At 41.3% G+C, this 14,606-nt stretch overlaps 1 protein-coding gene across 1 annotated transcript in view; it reads right to left on the bottom strand.

Annotated features, from left to right (window-relative positions):
* DKK3 (dickkopf Wnt signaling pathway inhibitor 3) overlaps positions 1-14,606 on the bottom strand; it is a 264,185-nt gene that overhangs the window by 80,989 nt on the left and 168,590 nt on the right. The window contains exon 6 of the mRNA XM_078680929.1: positions 153-294. Within this exon, the coding sequence (XP_078537055.1) occupies positions 153-294 (142 nt within the window). The remainder of the gene's footprint in view (positions 1-152; positions 295-14,606) is intronic.

The following is a 14,606-nucleotide window of genomic DNA, read 5'->3' as shown; positions in this document are numbered from 1 at the left end:
TAGTCTTTTAGAGTGTCATAATTGCCTTACACTACAGTATCCGAGACTATTCAGGGAGTCATCTAGTTGAAAAGTGGTTCTTTAATTTTTAGTGCGCTCACTGGCAATAACTAAAAAGCATCTGTCTCAAAGAAGAATAAACAACAGCTTACTTGATTGCACTGCACAGCACAGCCCGGGATTGCAGTCTTGTTGTGTTTCACAAAATGTGCCATTCTCCCCTTTAGTGATCGCATTGGTGCAGAAACCCCAGGCACACACCTCCCCATCACAGCATTCCCCATCTCGGGAGCACTGTCCGAAAGACAAAAGGAAGACCATTTTGCAAAAATAATGACAGACAGGAATAAGATCAAAATCAAGTTCAATGGTGACAGAAAAAACACAGTGAGCGGATAGTAATGCTATTTACGGAACACTGGGCTGGTTCATAAAACATTACAAATGATCACATGCATGCTTTATTTCTTTATACTGTATGTTGTCAATCTACAAGTGTTTTGAGTTTTAAACGTATACCCAATGTGTAGATTACGGATGTATGACATTACAACGCATGCTTTTACATCGCATGCCTTTACAACGCGGTTTTTACAACGAAAACCTTTACAACGCATAGCGCTTTGGGGTGCTGGATAGTGAATAGTTTAATTTACTATTCCAACTCCAGTCCCCGTGGACACTAGGGAAGGTGTGGGATAGTAAATTAAACTTATTCCCTATCCTAGAGCGCCCTCCAGCGCAATGCGTTGTAATGGTTTGCGTTGTAAAAGTTGCGTCGTAAAGGCACTGCGTGGTAAAAGTTGCGTCGTAAAGGATGTTTCCCGTAGATTACATAAACCTATTATCCCAAACATGCATGTGTATGTCCTGCACTATACCACGTACATGCGTAGGGTTAAAAAAATAGGCAAATGCATCAATTTCTTGAAAGAAAATCCTTCTTCTTTCGCTGCCCCCACTATTAATATAACATCTCTCCTTTTGTCCACACAGTGCTCATGTCGCCCACCTCGAAGCACTTTAACAGACGTTTAGCATCATATGGTCCTGGCTCACTCTGGTGTAACTTAGTGCGTTTGAGTGGGGCCAAGGAAACGCCAGCTGCTTGAAAGTAACAGAGTTAACTTTGCGGACGTTCGTCATTTGCAGTGCATGTCCTCATCCTGACAATGCATCTGGCTTCATTCTGTCTTCTTCTTCAGCTGCCTTCTCCTTCAAATCATAACAATGCATCCCCACATTCTACAACTTTGTTCTAAATTTACAGTGATGCTCTGGGTACCGTCTTGTTCTCTACCTTTCGTCTTTCATAGGTTTTCATCTAGTCCACAAACTAGCAATGAGTACGGTCCGTGGCCTGGTAAAAGCCAAGTTGGATATGGTGAAGAGTTAGTAGAGGAATTGCACATGTGCTACTACTGCTTTCTCCCTCGTTTTGCAGAACGTGGGCTACTGTGCTCTAAGTTTTTTTTTCAGGAAGCATTTCAGGGTGGTGATTGTCATGTAGCAAAACCAACCCTGTTTGTGAATAATTTTGTGATTATACTTAGGTAGGTAATTATAGTAGTGCAGTATTTTACTAGGAGGACAGGGCCTTTTTGGCAGTATAGTATCATTTCATGAAGAGTCTCTGGATGCCTTGCTTATTTAGAAGATTGTATGTGGATGGATTTGTATATATATATATATATATATATATATATATATATATATATATATATATATATATGTATATATATATATATATATGTATGTATATATATATTAATTCAATTTGATCCAAGTTCAGGGCTTCCGGGTGCTCTGAGGCGGTGCACGCGAGGCGCGGCAGGACCAGCCGCGTATAAATTATTCCGTTTGTCTCTTTACAGAGACGCTTTTTGCTGGTTTATGGAAAAATAAACAGAATATCGACTAAATACGAGTGTGGTATTATTGCTAATCACACGGTAGTGCAAGAGGAGAAGCGTCTCTGTAAAGAGACAAACGGAATAGTATATATATATATATATATATATATATATATATATATATGTATATATATTTAGGTGTGCAGTTTAGAATTGTTGGTGCGCTACTGGTGTAGAGAAGATTTGAACAATCCCCTGTCTCACTTTTTTGATCTGTGAGTCTTCAAATGATATTGCTTGAAAAAAATTATACTTATTTCACCGTTTTATACTTACATTTTTTTGGTTTTACTTTTTATTAGGTATTGTACACAGCATGCCCCGACATGGTAAACGGGCATCTACCCCTTCCCTGATTGCCTAATTGCATGTGGGATTGGTATCCTGACTTGTATGTTAGCCTTGGCATCACACTAATCTAGTGTGGTTGTATGATGTTACAACGCATTCCGTTGTAACGCATGCCTTTTTCTCCCATGCGTTACAACGGAATGCCTTTCCCAACGATAACCTTTACCGCAAATATTCCTTTACCACGCATACTTTTACAACGATTTTCATTGTAAATTCATGCATGGTAAGGGCATACTCTTGGTAAAGGTTATTCCTCCACCCCTAAACCCTTTTTACAAATACCCCTCCCCTGGCTTAACCCTTAAATCAAACCCCTTTTTAAAAAAAATCTAGTATTCCTCTTACCCTCTCCACGTCGGCTTTTCTCAATTGTCTAACTGTTGACGTTATATGTCGTTTAGAGGAAACGGAAATGTCTTTCCGTTTCCTCTAACAACATGGATTGCCTCCACATAGAAACTGCATCAGGTGCGTTTTTTATTGGGGGGGGGGAACCCCCCCGAGCCCCCTATTTTTTCACACTTTGGGGGGGGGGGTGGAGACCCCCCAAACCCCCTTTTTTATTTTTAGCCTTTATCACACATGCCTTTACTACGTATTTCGTAGTAAAGGTTAGCTTGGTAAAGGATTTCGTGGTAACCATGCATGCGTTGTAATGCATGCGTGGTTAAGTTATGCGTGGAAACGGATGCGTTGTAGTGGCCGTTTCCCACCTAGTGTGTGTGCAAAGGACTAGGCCTTTACAAGCTAGGGAGACATCCTGGACCGGTCCTGTGACTAGAAGAGGTGCCCCAAGTCTTTTTGCGTAGTAGACCTTGAACAACTGTTCCTGTCTTAGGCGTATCACTTAAAGTGGTGGTAGCATACCCTGTTTGCGATTTATGCTATAATCAGGAATTTTTCTCAATGTAGTGACAGCGTTGTCTACTGACTCCTGTTGTGTAAAGTTCAACTGTTATATGAAAACTGGAACTTAGCGCTGACATCCAGTGTTCATTTAGTGTGCATATGTGATACACAGATGGGAGTGAGAGTGTGTGTGTGTGTGTACACACTGAGGTCCGTTGCATCATGCCGTATGATAGAGAGTGAGGATGGCTTCCCAAGGCAGTGGAAGTGTATTGTCTGCATTCCTCTGGCTGGACAATGGAGAACCAGACACAACTGCATGAAGAATTTGTGGGCAAAGTGCTGCTGATTAGTTCTTCCTGAGCACTGCCATTTGTTGGATGGTAGGGGTGGGGGATGGGGCTTTTGTTGTTCAAGGTGAGACCATTGTGAAGCCAGTCGTGCCCTTTTGTCTGTCTCCGATTACTATTTCAGGAGGGCTGATGGCAGCAGGAGGCAGAAATATCAGACTTCATTGTGCTCATATTTTAGGTGCAGCTGCTTTTAGGTGTCCCCTGTGCTACCTGCTGTGAAAAGCAACACTTGATACAAAGGCTGTGTTTCAAGAGCAGCCTGGAAATGATATTTGAAAGAGGACCAACCCAAAATGGTTCGAAGAGCTTTTGTGAGACCAGGGCTAGTGTTGGTGTGATAGTCATTCTCCCAGAGGTGACAGGACATCAGTTGAAGCAAAAAATTCTGTTGTAAGATCTCCTCAAAGAGAACACAAGTCAGAACGTATTGCCCAGTAGTCTGTTGTGGGTCGAAGAGATGAACACTAATAATCCCAAAGTAACTGCTGTAAGATACTTGGCCTCAAGGCCACAACTCCCATTGCTTAGCACCGTACAGCAGTTACTCTGGACAGCTATGATGCCAAAGCTGGGTGCTGTTGAGCACATTGCCAATGCTCCCAGGACAGACCTGGGATCCTTACTGTGAAGTGAGGCCAACACTGTGCTTTTACGGAAGAAGAGCCACGCTGTGAGAAAGGGTGTATCAGCCCAGATCACAGCAAACAAATGTATATAAACCGTGAGACTTAACATGCCCAGAGGGACAAGGGATTATGGCATCTGAGCAAGCCCATTGTGCCTGCATGAGACTATTGTGTAAAGTAACGATAAGAGCTGTTGAACTGCATTGCCCCTTGAAACATTACAAACCTTTTAAGCCCTCTTCACTTGATAATAATCTTGCCTAAGCCCATAGAGAGGTAGAGACAGTAATAGCAGGAGACAACACTAGCAGGAGTGGGGGTGGGGGTAGTACCTCATTGTTAGGATGCAATTTTGGTAACCTTGTGTAATGTACTCATTGAATTGACATTGAAGTATTTTCTTTTTCCATAAAAGATAAGCACCGGGCAGGACATTATATTGTTGTGTCGGTTGGTTAATTGTTGTGCTCTAAGCTCTTGCGCCTCACTCTACCTTTCAGAGAAGCTTGTCACTGCTCGCTCTCACTACCCTGAGAGTCAAGTGTTAAAAAGGGTTGTACTTGACTAAGTTTGCAGAGCCATAGTATTACAGACCCCAGGCCCCCAGTGACAAAGGCCTTCAACCACCAAGATTGATGTAGTCCCTGTCTACCCTGTGGCTGACCCAAACAATGTTTGACACCCATCAACAAATGCAATCAGGCTGGTAGGCAAGAAGAGAATGTGAGGAAAAGATCGGAATAGAGATGGAAGAAGCTGAGAAATGGGACCAAATAAAATAATGATGGGGGAGGTAAACAGGAAAAAGCGCATAGCATTTGACAACAAAGAAAAAGATTCTACTCATTCATGTCACAATCTTTGTAAGAAAAAGCTGGAATGAGGCGATACATTCATGACAGGTAAATTGATGCCTGCTAAGTATCACATTCAGGCCTCAGGAATGTCTATTTATAAGCCCTAGAAGAAGGTTTGAGCCTCTTGCACTGAGCAGAGGTATGACTTTTGTTCATAAGTCAATTTTATTTTACAGGCACCTGTATAGATGCTCAGACACACCAAAGTCAACAGTTGTCATCTCTTTCTTTGAATTTCTATTCTTACTTCAGGGCAGGGAAAAGAGGCCATACTTGTAATTATGCACCAAATAGTGTTTGAGGCAGGCCAACACTTTCAAAAGAGGATACTGAAGTATCCCATTAATTATTCCCCCATATGTGATATTGTTGATGCTCTTGAAAGTGGCTCTGTATTCTTTTTTTTTTTAGTATGTGAGAGGCAGGGTAATCTGCAGGTGTCAATCAGTCCTTAAACAAGGACTACATCAGATCAGACATGTCATCATCCAAGCACAAGTAAGGGAATCTAATAATCGATATGTGTGCTGCTGTCCACACATTCTCGTATACCTACAATTTAGACTTCAGCATCACCACAGTCCTCATCACTTCGTGTGAAAAGTCCACCAACTCCTGTAGATCGGACCACCTTTTATCTGATTGACTTCAGTTTTTTGCAGCCTCATCACCAAAGAGGCTATTGCCATTCCACTTTCAAACACACTGGAGTCCCATTATGGTTTCAGCCACAGTTACAGCTCTTTGCCCTTTTTTAAAATAAAAGAGTTCAATGTCTACATCATTTCCTTTTGGCCGTGGCAAGGAATCATTATGTATACGATCCCCACTCCCCTCTTCCAATTTTCACCTCCATACTTATGTCTGAAAGACTTTATTTGTTCCTTCGGAGTCTGCATGCCAGCCATTCAGCCACCGGTGTAGAGCATACTGCCTTCAGGCTGCAGCACTGCCAATTAGGCCAGATTTTTACTATTCCAGCCAAGGAAGCCCCCTCCTGCCAGCTTCAACCTCAAACCACTGCCCTGTCCAAAGCTGCCATATGTGGCTGTTCTGGTGATGCTAACACCAGCGGTATTGTATGAAGGAGAGAACCCCCTCTGTCTCATGGACTACATACAGCGGATCCCCAACCCCGTAAGGTATTTGTCACTGCACATAACCATGATCACGACACGATCACTGCACTACACCCAACATATTGTAGTCCTCCTATGCTTCCTCTTTATGATTCTGGCGCCTCACCAGACCCTTAGTCAACATCTACTGCTGCTTTGGCATCTACTATTCCTTCACTGTCTTATTGGTTTTGTAAGTTTTCCCTTCCAGTCTATCTCACAACTTTTGTAGCTCTGAGTTAGGAAATTTTGCTTTTATTTGGTTTTAGAAGGTTCAAGTCCGGTCCAGGGTAGAGAAGGCACCGTCAAGAACATTGTTTGTTTGGGTTAAGGAACAGGATTTACTGAATTGATGGGAAGCATAGTTCAAACAATTCTGTGGGAATTTAGGATTGTGATGAAATGTTGGTGCCTGTTCAGTATATAAAATGCTAAGCTTAGGATGCTACATGCATGGTAGGAGGCACTGCTCCAAATAAATTACAGAGAGTAAAAGAAGTGTAACCGTAGCTGGTCAGGATATTTGTTGAGGAATGGGCTTTATAATATGAATTTTATTTCAATATCTATCTGTTTTGGAATCCATAGACTCAAGCAGTATGTTCTCAGCTTCTTATGCTTGAACTAACCATTCTATTGGCACAAACATGCAAAGGGGATCACCCTTTTATTCCAGTGAAAGGAGCTTCAATCTCCAAAGGGATGTCTGTGAAAAAGCCATAGAATACTCTGCAGAAGAATGCAATGAGTTGAACATAGCGGCAGCAGTCACAGTAGGTGGAACATAAGGCACAAGGTTTTGTACAAGGTTAAATAGAACATGACTAAGACCTCAATAGAGAACTGCTGCAGGTGGAGTCTTCCAGGAAAGAGTGGTGACCTAAATGGAGTAAAGGACACCTATGCCTACAAGATAACCACGAGGAATGGTATGTCTTTAGGTTACGGTAAAGACTGAAAAGCTTTGAGCTCAATTCATAGAGGTGTATTGTATGTATGTGTGTGTTTTGGTATATCTGTCTCTTCATATTTGTATTTTTGTGTATGATGTTGTGCCGAGCGTGGTGGGGATCAGATCGTTTCTTTGTACTAAGCCTGATAATTTTTTCCTTTCCCATCCTAGACTGTTTGTGCTTGGAGGACAGTGATGAGAAGAAAAAGGTTCTAATAAATCCTGTCCCCTTGATATACCTTTGTAAAAGAAATGTGTCCAGAGATTTTCATTTTTGATTTGTGTTTTTGTATCATTAGAGAAGTAATTTAGCTTGGGTAGACATTGCTAATCTGGGCCGAATTTTTCTGGACAACATTTTTAACAATGGAAGATGTGTTTCAGTGATGATGTAATATTTCAGGAAACATGAGACTGATGTACTTCATCTTGGTGTCAAAACTTAGATTTTGGGGGTCAAGTAGTCATATAGAAACAGAAATTAACTCCTCAGAGCAACCCTTCTGCCATTTTCCAAAATGGCGGCTCTATAATGATGTGTTATAGCCATCATATTGGTAAATTATTTTAATGTTTGTGTTTCAGGTTTTACGTTCATTCAAATACGTAAATATGAGTGAAGCAGGTGGTAGCAGAGGATATTTACCTCTTGACAGAGTGTTGCTATCCACAAAATCTGAGGAGTCCTTCAACAAAGAAATATTGTCATATGCCAAACTAATCCGAAAGAAAAGGTAACATCAACATCGGCTGAACAGAAGAGAGTTTGAGATGCTGCAGAAATACGGCAAGACGAAGTTCCCAAAAGATTGAAACAGATGGGTGAAGAGGATCAAATATTTTATCATTGTAACAAAAAGTGCTACAGGTCGTATACAATGGAAAACATTTGTCAAAAAATAGCAGAAACCAGTGACTCACAACAAGAATCTGAGTCTTCTGAGAAACTGTTGACAACCAAGCCCAATGCCCATCCACTTAGAAGATCGATGGCTATCCCTCGTCCACCTTTAACAACTGATCAGAAAGCAGAGGATCTTCAATTTGTTATATGTGGTTTAGCCAGAACAAGGGTCACAAGGATTGACGAAAGAACAAAGCACGTGAGTCTAAAATGGCAAAAAAATTTTTATCTGCTGCAATCTACTTCCAAGATGAAGTTTTCAGCCGAATAGCTGATCTAACCAGTGAGGTAAATTTATTTTTAGCGGATTTGTATGCCTACATGAACTGCATGCATGCATAGATTAGAAAATATGAATTTACAATGAGCTCCCAGCAGCAACATAACCACTAACCTTCAGTTAAGTTTGCAGTTTTTGAAAAAGCAAATTACGTTTTAAAGCCACTCTTGAGTGCTGGCTACAGGTTCACACTCAGTGAGATCAGAGAAATAATGGTCAACATTAATGTAACTGTATTGATCCGTAATAATGAAATTAAGATTTTTCTGGTGAGAATGTTCAATGACAGAATTTGTTTTTGTCAGTCTAACAAAAAGAATGAGCTACTTAAGGTGTTTTCAGCTGATTTAACTCCTGAAGTTCTTACTGCCAAAATAACATTACAGGATGCAGTAAAGTCAGCAGGAACCATTTTATCCGCTTCCGTACGGCGCCGATTCCGCCCCTGTGCTGGACATTCCAGAACAGGGTGCGGTCGTGACGGAACCGTTCCGTCATCAGCACAGCTCAGCCGTGACTGATGACGGAACGGTTCCGTCACAAGCATCGAAGGGGTTAAGAAATGTCCTAAAAGATGTAGATTTTGGACTTAATAATAAATGTCGTGATGCACCAGAGCTACGCAAACCATGGGAGTCAACAAGAATGCCTGATGTTGTGAGAATTTTTTTACGTCATTGTTTAATATCATCAAAGCAAAACTGTTACAAACTAAAGTTCTTGAGTTTGGAACAGAAGCCGACAACCCTGATGATGGCTTTGAAGATATAAGCGAAGAAGTGGAAGACAATCCCATGAACTGGCAGGCTTATGCTGTACAAATGTACTGTCTTTTCCAAATCATGTTATATGACTTACATAACAGCAAAAAGAAAACTCTGCTACATATGTTGACTGCCCACATAATCTATGACAAGTGCAACAGAAGGGAGCTGATCACTGCAATGAATAGGACTGGGGTATCAACAAGTTATAATTACATAGTACGGAGAAGGAACTTGTTAGCAGCTCATGCTATAAAATCTTGTGAATGCAACAGCACACCACTTCCAAGTCACTTTACCAGGAAATGATTTACAATTGCTGATTTTGATAACTTCAATTTTGAAGGCAGTTCTGCTTTGTCTGGAACATCCAGCAGACATGATATTACCTTAGTGCTTTTTCAAGACTGTACCACTGAAGTAGCTATTGGAAAACAAGCTTTGTCAGCTGTAGGCATAAACAAACGAGGCTACAAAGTTATAACCCAACTTCCTTGCAAAAGTGTGCAAAGTCACCACAAGTCATCAACACGTCCCAGTCTACCAGAAAGTTTCAAAGTGTCTGAGGACATGGATCTTCTTCTACCTGATCCTGTGGTCCACAAAGCTGATTTAACCAAATTTATAATATCGCTTATTCTGTGCTGAGTGAAGGATGAAGAAAAGCCAATTCCTCTGTGGACTGGAATTCATTCTCTGATCTCCAAGAATACCGTTCCCCTAAAGAAAGTTGGGTGTTTACCAGTAATACCATCTCCACTAACAAACTACGCAACAGTATACAAAGCTATAGAAAATGCCCAAAATGTGCCTGCTCAGCTTGAAGACCACTCTATCCTGCCAATTTTCTGCAATTAAGGTGTTTTCCATATTGTACAGAAGGGGGATGGGAGCACACTGCTTCACGGCCCAGCACAGTTCGCCCCTTTGCATCCTGGTAAATGCAGTTCAATTTAAATGCTTACTTGAAATTTTGCAGAGTGTTTCACCAAAGTTGGTGCAGGTTAATGCTGTTAATCTCTAGCCACATGTGTTTCTGGATTTTATCCTTCATCAGTAGCGATAAAACGAAATTCTTCTGGGGTTTGCTGAGAAAGCTGCCACAATCCTCTCAGGTCTCTGTACCTCTCCCTGGCGCACAGGTGCATCTCCAAGAGCTCATCAGCTCAGTGACTCAAGGGAGCCTTTTTAAACAGAAGGGGGATGGGAGCACACTGCTTCACCTCCCAGCACAGTTCGCCCCTTTGCATCCTGGTAAATGCTGTTCAATTTAAATGCTTACTTGAAATTTTGCAGAGTGTTTCACCAAAGTTGGTGCAGGTTAGTGCTGTTAATCTCTAGACACATGTGTTTCTGCATTTTATCCTTCATCAGTAGAGATGAAACGAAATTCTTCTGGGGTTTGCTGAGAAAGCTGCCACAATCCTCTCAGGTCTCTGTACCTCTCCCTGGCGCACAGGTGCATCTCCAAGAGCTCGTCAGCTCAGTGACTCAAGGGAGCCTTTTTAAACAGAAGGGGGATGGGAGCACACTGCTTCACCTCCCAGCACAGTTCGCCCCTTTGCATCCTGGTAAATGCTGTTCAATTTAAATGCTTACTTGAAATTTTGCAGAGTGTTTCACCAAAGTTGGTGCAGGTTAGTGCTGTTAATCTCTAGACACATGTGTTTCTGCATTTTATCCTTCATCAGTAGAGATGAAACGAAATTCTTCTGGGGTTTGCTGAGAAAGCTGCCACAATCCTCTCAGGTCTCTGTACCTCTCCCTGGCACACAGGTGCATCTCCAAGAGCTCGTCAGCTCAGTGACTCAAGGGAGCCTTTTTAAACAGAAGGGGGATGGGAGCGCACTGCTTCACCTCCCAGCACAGTTCGTCCCTTTGCATCCTGGTAAATGCAGTTCAATTTAAATGCTTACTTGAAATTTTGCAGAGTGTTTCACCAAAGTTGGTGCAGGTTAGTGCTGTTAATCTCTAGCCACATGTGTTTCTGGATTTTATCCTTCATCAGTAGCGATAAAACGAAATTCTTCTGGGGTTTGCTGAGAAAGCTGCCACAATCCTCTCAGGTCTCTGTACCTCTCCCTGGCGCACAGGTGCATCTCCAAGAGCTCGTCAGCTCAGTGACTCAAGGGAGCCTTTTTAAACAGAAGGGGGATGGGAGCACACTGCTTCACCTCCCAGCACAGTTCGTCCCTTTGCATCCTGGTAAATGTAGTTCAATTTAAATCTTACTTGAAATTTTGCAGAGTGTTTCACCAAAGTTGGTGCAGGTTAGTGCTGTTAATCTCTAGACACATGTGTTTCTGGATTTTATCCTTCATCAGTAGAGGTAAAACGAAATTCTTCTGGGGTTTGCTGAGAAAGCTGCCACAATCCTCTCATGTCTCTGTACCTCTCCCTGGCGCATAATGTAGTTGACATTTTTATGAACAACCCAGTAGAATTTGATGATCTTTATCCAATGATGAGCGTTTTCCACATGACAAAAGTTGCTTTGCAGTGTTCAGGAAGTTATCTCAGTGGATGTGGCATAGACGATGCACTTATTGAGGCTGAAATCTTTGGGAGCAAAACTGTCAAGTCAGTATCGAGCGTAACTCATTATGTTTGTTCGTTACAAGGTATGCTCATCATATCTGAGACAATGGAAACATTGCGTTAGAATGCTTTCTATAACAAGAATGACTAATTAGATTTTGCATATCTTATCTCAAAAGTGAACAAGGCACAGTGTGCACTTCATTCAAAAGACATAATGCAAAGCCAGGCAGCGTTCAATACACTCAGTTCAACATCAGAAAACCAACTTCATAGAGTTTGTCTGTAAATGTAAAGAATGTAAAGAAAAACTAGAACTTTACAAGTACTGGGGAAATGTTTTACACATGATCGCTCTAGTGAAAAACTTGGTACATGCTGATCAGGATGGTGATTGGGAGCTGCATGTGACCCTGTGGAGTCACTGATAACTGTGCTTTGGGAATTTAATTTCATAAACTGCCTGAGATATGGGTCCTGGTATTTGGAAAGAGTGAAGAAGCTAGAGGTGGAAAAAACCATACCTCTACAGGAAATTAATCCAAAGAAATTTTGTGGTGAAAACAGAGAGGGAATTGGAACAGATGATCCAGAGATCACAAAAATCTCCAAGGGAATTGTTGGTCAGACATGTAAATACGAATGTGTTGCCAATGGCAGCTAGTTTACCATGTTGTCCTTTCTATTTGCAATGTTTTTAGAGAGAGGGCAAATTCAAAATTGATGGACCATCGTGAAACTGTTTCTCACCCACAAACGTGTGGGAAAGAGAGGGGAATATTTTAATAAACATGTTAACAGCCTTTTTTCAATTCACGCAGCAGCTAGGAAACTCCTTTGAAATGACTGAGCCTGTGTGACTACAGCACTTCGTGACCCAACAATATGTGGATAACAATATAAAAACACATCTTCTAGATTTACTGGAACATGGATCGATCCGATATTAGAACTGAAGCAGGAGAGATTTGTATTGATAGAGAAAAAGCTGTTTGACCTAATAACTAAAGCTAAAATTCCAACCTTTATTTGCCATAGTAAGAGTTTCGTCCAACCAGTCACTGCAAAACAGGTTACAAAAAAACAACTTTCGCAAGCACATAGAGAGATGGATGTCGCATAAGAAGGTGGTGAATTTATCAAGGACATTCTGTTACATGATCTTCTTTCAACAAACGCATTATTTGGTGGAGATGCTGCAACCAAAGCAGTGAAGCACAAACTCGTACAAGAGTTCGAAAAAAAACTTTCACCTGAAGAATTTCAATTTGATAAGGTGTCCTCATTGAAAACTGCTGTTGTTTTGATTTTTATGTCACAACTGCAAATGGTCAGGCGTTCATCCATGTAAAACTTCGGAGAGGTCATACAGACTGTTCTACAGATATCAAAGTCAGTGTGCACCTTGCAAGAACTGCACATTGTCTTTGACAGTTATTTTGAACTATCTGTCAAAGAATGTGAGGGAATCAGACGAATGTCTACAAGTGGAACACTTCACCTTGCCTGAATCAAAAATTCGACACCTATACCTGTGCAACTTGATATATTCTGGTCATCAATAGCAAACAAGATTAACTTGCCAAAACATTGCTGATGCTTCAGTGAACACTGAATTTTCAATGATTGTCATTGAGGAGTTGGTGCCTGCAGAGAGATATTCAAAAGTTACTGGTCATATTGTTGAAGAACTTAGCAGCAAATTGGAGGAAGCTGACTTTCGTGTTGTGCCGCATGCTGTGAGGGCTGTTCGTAATGGATTCAATCGGGTCATTGTACTGTCAAATTACACAGATTTTATTATTGTGCTACTTAGATATGTTGCAATGTTCATAAGTCAAGGATTGTCAGAGTTATGGATAAATTATAGAACAGGTAAAACAGACACTTAATCCTGTTGCATATTCTGTACAAGAAACCTGACCAAGAGATGCACAGTTTTCTTATCAAGGCACATATTTTTACAGGTGATGACACTATGAGCAAAACTGGAACAAAGCTTTAAGCATTAACTGCTGAACCTGTGAAGTGTCTAAAAGGATTTGCTGAGTCAGAAGAAGAATGTGACTCCAAAGATGTAAAAAAATACCTTTTGTGTGGAAAATCAGTTCCGACTGTCACACATTTGACAATCTCCGGTACAGTGAGTTCAAGAGATCAGTCCCACTAAGTGACCTCCACCAAAGTCATATTCTGTGTGTGGACACAATAAAAGAGTGTTCTACTTGATCAGAAGATGTGTAAATATTTTGGATCATGTATATGTAGGGAAAGATCTGTGTGAATTCGGTTGGGAAGATATTGATGGTGTGCTAAAGTCTACGAACTTTCTAAAGTCTTTACCCACAGAACTTCCACGTACATGTACTTGCAAAACCTGTGCTACAAAAAGATATCCGTGTCGAAATGCTCTTCTCCTCTATTATAGCGGCCATTTTGGAAAATGGCAGAAGGGTGGCTCTGGGGAGGTATTTTCTGTCTCTTTAAGACTACTTGACCTGCAAAACCTATGTTTGACACCAAAATGAAGTCTATGGGTCTCATGGTTCGTGAAAACTTACATCATCACTGCAAAACATCTGCCATTTTTAAAAATGTCATCAAGAAAAAATTTGGCCCAAATCAGCAATGTCTACCCTAGCTAAATTACTTCTCTAATGATCCAAAAATACAGATCAAAAATAAAAATCTCGGGACAACAATGTTTTATAGAGGTATATCAGGGTGGGGGGTTAAATGATTTGCACAATAAATTGAGTGATCTCAATAACATCTGGTGCATATGTGCTTTAAGGGGTGTGCAGACTTTGCTCAGCCGTGGTGCTGCAGTGGTTAGAAAGGACCAGGCTATGCTCTGGCCAAATGCCGCTGCCCAAACATTGAGGCATCTGGCCACTTAGAATGGACAGTTGTATCATTCCACCCGGAGTTACAGCTTCATGTGAAATATCACTATGTGGAATGAGTGCCACGCTGTAGAATGATGTACAATGACGACTACAATCCTGTGAGACAGCTGGCCTAACGCTCCCACATCCATGACGGTAGTTCAATGGAGCAGAGTTGGCACTACCTCTGAGTCCAAAAGTGTGCCATTG

This window comes from Lissotriton helveticus, chromosome 3_1 (genome assembly GCF_964261635.1).
Source record: "Lissotriton helveticus chromosome 3_1, aLisHel1.1, whole genome shotgun sequence".
Classification (NCBI taxonomy): domain Eukaryota; kingdom Metazoa; phylum Chordata; class Amphibia; order Caudata; family Salamandridae; genus Lissotriton; species Lissotriton helveticus.
Note: the sequence above shows the minus strand (reverse complement) of the source record. Positions and strands in the feature narration are given on the sequence as shown.